At 35.6% G+C, this 3,507-nt stretch overlaps 1 protein-coding gene across 1 annotated transcript; it reads left to right on the top strand.

Annotated features, from left to right (window-relative positions):
- Positions 1 to 202: 202 nt before the first annotated feature.
- Positions 203 to 3,507, top strand: LOC137577565 (uncharacterized). Its single transcript, XM_068291061.1, has 3 exons — positions 203 to 369; positions 1,884 to 2,830; positions 2,935 to 3,507. Exons 1-3 carry the CDS (start codon positions 355 to 357, stop codon positions 2,960 to 2,962), a joined length of 990 nt encoding a protein of 329 aa, XP_068147162.1. The 5' UTR covers positions 203 to 354; the 3' UTR covers positions 2,963 to 3,507.

Here is a 3,507-nt window from a genome sequence, read left to right on the forward strand (position 1 = left end):
ATACATACATACATACATACATATACATACATAAGTAGAAGGAAGCAATATGAAGAAAACAGTTAGGAAAATAATAGGGAGAGAGTGAGAAAGAATAAGTATAAATTGAAGCAAAAAAAATCTTTCTGATCACCTCTCTCTCTCTCTCTCTTTCTCGTTGTGTCGCTTAGAGTTGAAGAAGGAAAGATACATATGTACATATTTAACACCCCGTCACGTCGGATCGTAGCAAAGCGCAAGGGCCGCTCATTTCATGGTTAACTGTTCATCAGTTCGCACGTTGCGGAGGAATTTAGATTTTATTTTATTTTGTTTTTGGGAATATAACAGTAATAATAACAAAATTTAGTGAAAATGAATTGTGAACAGGTATGTAAGTGATGGAAACTTATTAAATAAAGACCGATTTTAAAAATCTAAGTGAAATAGTGGAATTGTAAATAAATTTACTATAACAAGCCACAGTGCTGCCTTATAGTCTTCAGTTATTACGCCATAAAACGAAATTCCTGATGCTGGTGTTGAATGTATGGCGTATGGGAAAAGCATAGAAAACTCAAAAATTATGAGTTTTTATGTTCCAAGTGTTTTTATTTTGTAATGTATGAAGATTGCTATAATATTTAACCACGCGGATTAGTTGTTATTTTTTTTAAATCCTTGCATTAAACTTTTCATTACCTAACTGAGATGACGTTTGATAATTCGTCGTAACAAATAGATGTCTTAGAAGAAGAGGCTTTCCTCTTTGTTGACACATTTGTTTGTCTTGAAACTTATTAAATTTTTGTTCTACAAAAGGATTTTAACGACTTTAGGAATGACACGCACGGGAATATGAAGTTACATATGTATGTAGCTTCTTTCTCGTTCACATCAGTTTTTAGTTGTTGATTAGATGTTTTAAGTGTGCTGTCATATTTTAATGCGAGGATTAGTTGTTCTAGAGACTGGAGTAACTTTTGTTCTTAAACATTAAGGTGCACCGTCCTAAGAACCGACTATTTTAAAATCATAAAAGTGGTTTTACTACATTTTCTTAAACGTGTAAAATCCCATAGTCTATTGCCTGTCTTGGGTTAAATTTGCACGATTCAAAGTCCTCTAAAGATCCACGTGTTAAATGCACGTGGCTCTGCCTTCTTTGGAGTTCCGTTATCTTTGCAAATCATTTACAGCAGCGGACATCAGTGAGAAAGAGAAAACCGCATTTTTCGCTTTTCCTGGAAATGAAAACGAAAATTGGAAATTTAATAAATTAATTTTGAATGTAAAATGGAACTTTATTCGTTAAAGAAGATAACGTGAACAGCTTTGTCAATATCTTTTCACTACTTTTGCTTTTTAAAGGACAAAAAGCAATGTCTAATTTCACAGCAGTCGGCTGTCACACTTCAAGTCCCCGAGTGTTGCCCCATACGTTCTCAATTATCGGCATGGCAGGGTTCCCACAATTAGATAACCGATTAATGGACCAAAAATTTAAAATTTTCATCGTTTCTATACTTTTGCTCGCTACTGTAGTTCTTAAACGTCAAACACACACGACGGACTTTCTCAACTTGTCGAAAAATATTCACTGTTACTTTATTCCCTTCCCTTTATTGCTGAGCCTTGCATTTTGGCAAGGAATTAATTGAGTTTTTGGTTTGTCTTTGATCCTATAATGAAATTAAAGTCCATTTTCATGATTTGTTATATGTGAAGCCAAAAAAAAATCGGTTGAAACTTCATGGCACTGTGAAATGTCATCTTTAATATTACTGCGTGTGCGAAGAATTATTTGATATACTGTATACGTGGATGACAGTTCTCAAAGTTGAAATTGTGAAGCCAGTGACAAGCATAAAAACACTACACTTTCTCTTTATCCATTTTTCTAGATGTCTTACACTTTTGAATTGCCCAAAACTCCAGCCTCCACCATAGACGGTCATGGCTATGATAGTGATGATGATGATGTGCAAATTACGGCTGTATATGGCAGCCTCAAGCCGACTTATATTGATATAGTCGCTCCTACAACAGTAGAGCCTATGCAATTGCCAGTTATGGGGATAGCCACTCCCCCGCAATCACCGCCTTACCCGGTGGGAATGCCTCCACACGCCGCCCACGAATCGATGCCGCTTTTAAGCCAACTCCTAAGTAATTCGAATATTGAGGCACCTCAAGGATATATCATTAGTGTGCCATGCTATCTGTGCAAACAGCCATTCAATGATATCGAGAGACTTAAAGAACATTTGTCGATACATGCGGATATAATAAATCAAACTGCCCTGGCTGAGGCGACTGTGTCCAGGGAGACACCACAGAATCGTCAATCAGCTGGCACGAATATATTATACTCATGTGAGTTTTGTGGCAAAATCGTCAACTCAAAGTGTAAACTAAGCTATCATCGTCGGTATTATCATCGTGAGGCTGTGATTCAGAAGAGGGCACAACTACAGCAGGCCAAGGAAGCAAACAGACCACCAGATATTACCAAATGTCATCTTTGCAGGAAGCAATATAAACGTCTAACATTTTTGAAATTACATTTGAAGAGGAAACATGGAGTTGACCAAGAGTCACCTGCACCTCCAACATCATCAGAATCCTCACTGTCGTCAAATTCCACAGAGAGTATAATTTCCACTGAGCTGGCAGGAAGACAAGTGTGGAGCACAAATTTACTTAACTCTCTGGCAGCAGCACAATATAATCCAGCCAATGAGACGGCCCAAAAATATATGAGCAGCAGTGAGGCAGAGCCACGTCAGCAACATAAACCTATATTTGAGCCGGAACCAAAATATCCGCTGCGTTCCCCATTTTTCAACCCGTACGTCTTGAATTCTAGTAGATTCAGTGCTTATCAATCAAAATAACTAAAAGAGAACATAAAAACAAACAGAAAATATAAATGTGATTATTTTATTCTTCTAGTAATCTTTGGATCTACGGCTTCAAATAAGCAAAAACAAGGAACAAATCCGTAAACAAAACCAAAGAAAAAACCATCAAATGACGGGAATGATGAATGCCGCCATCCATCCGAAGGGAACGCTGGCTAAATTTAAGTGCATCTTATTAATAATTTTTTTTTTTTTTTTTTTTTTAAATTATGTATTACAGCTAAGCTGATACAAAGTGTTGTACATATTTGTATGTATTAGTTATCGCTTTTATTTACAAATGTCATTCAACTCGGGCAACTCGGAGAAACAAAAAGTTTGCTAATGCTGCTTTTTTGCCTTCCTGATATAGCCGATTTCGCAAAGACATTATCGTTGCATTTAAATAATAAAAAAAAAAACGATGAGTCAACTGTTTTCCGATTCCCATCGGAATACAATTTCATTATAGATGTGTATATATACATATATATACATATTTTTATGTAACTTCCAAAAGACTCTCGAATATTCGAATATATTGTTTATTATATTCTTTATTATTTTTGTTTTATTTCTATACATATGTACATCATATGAGTATATAAATGTGATTTTACTTCAA

Source organism: Drosophila tropicalis, unplaced genomic scaffold (assembly GCF_018151085.1).
Source record: "Drosophila tropicalis isolate 14030-0801.00 unplaced genomic scaffold, ASM1815108v1 contig_593, whole genome shotgun sequence".
Lineage (NCBI taxonomy): Eukaryota > Metazoa > Arthropoda > Insecta > Diptera > Drosophilidae > Drosophila > Drosophila tropicalis.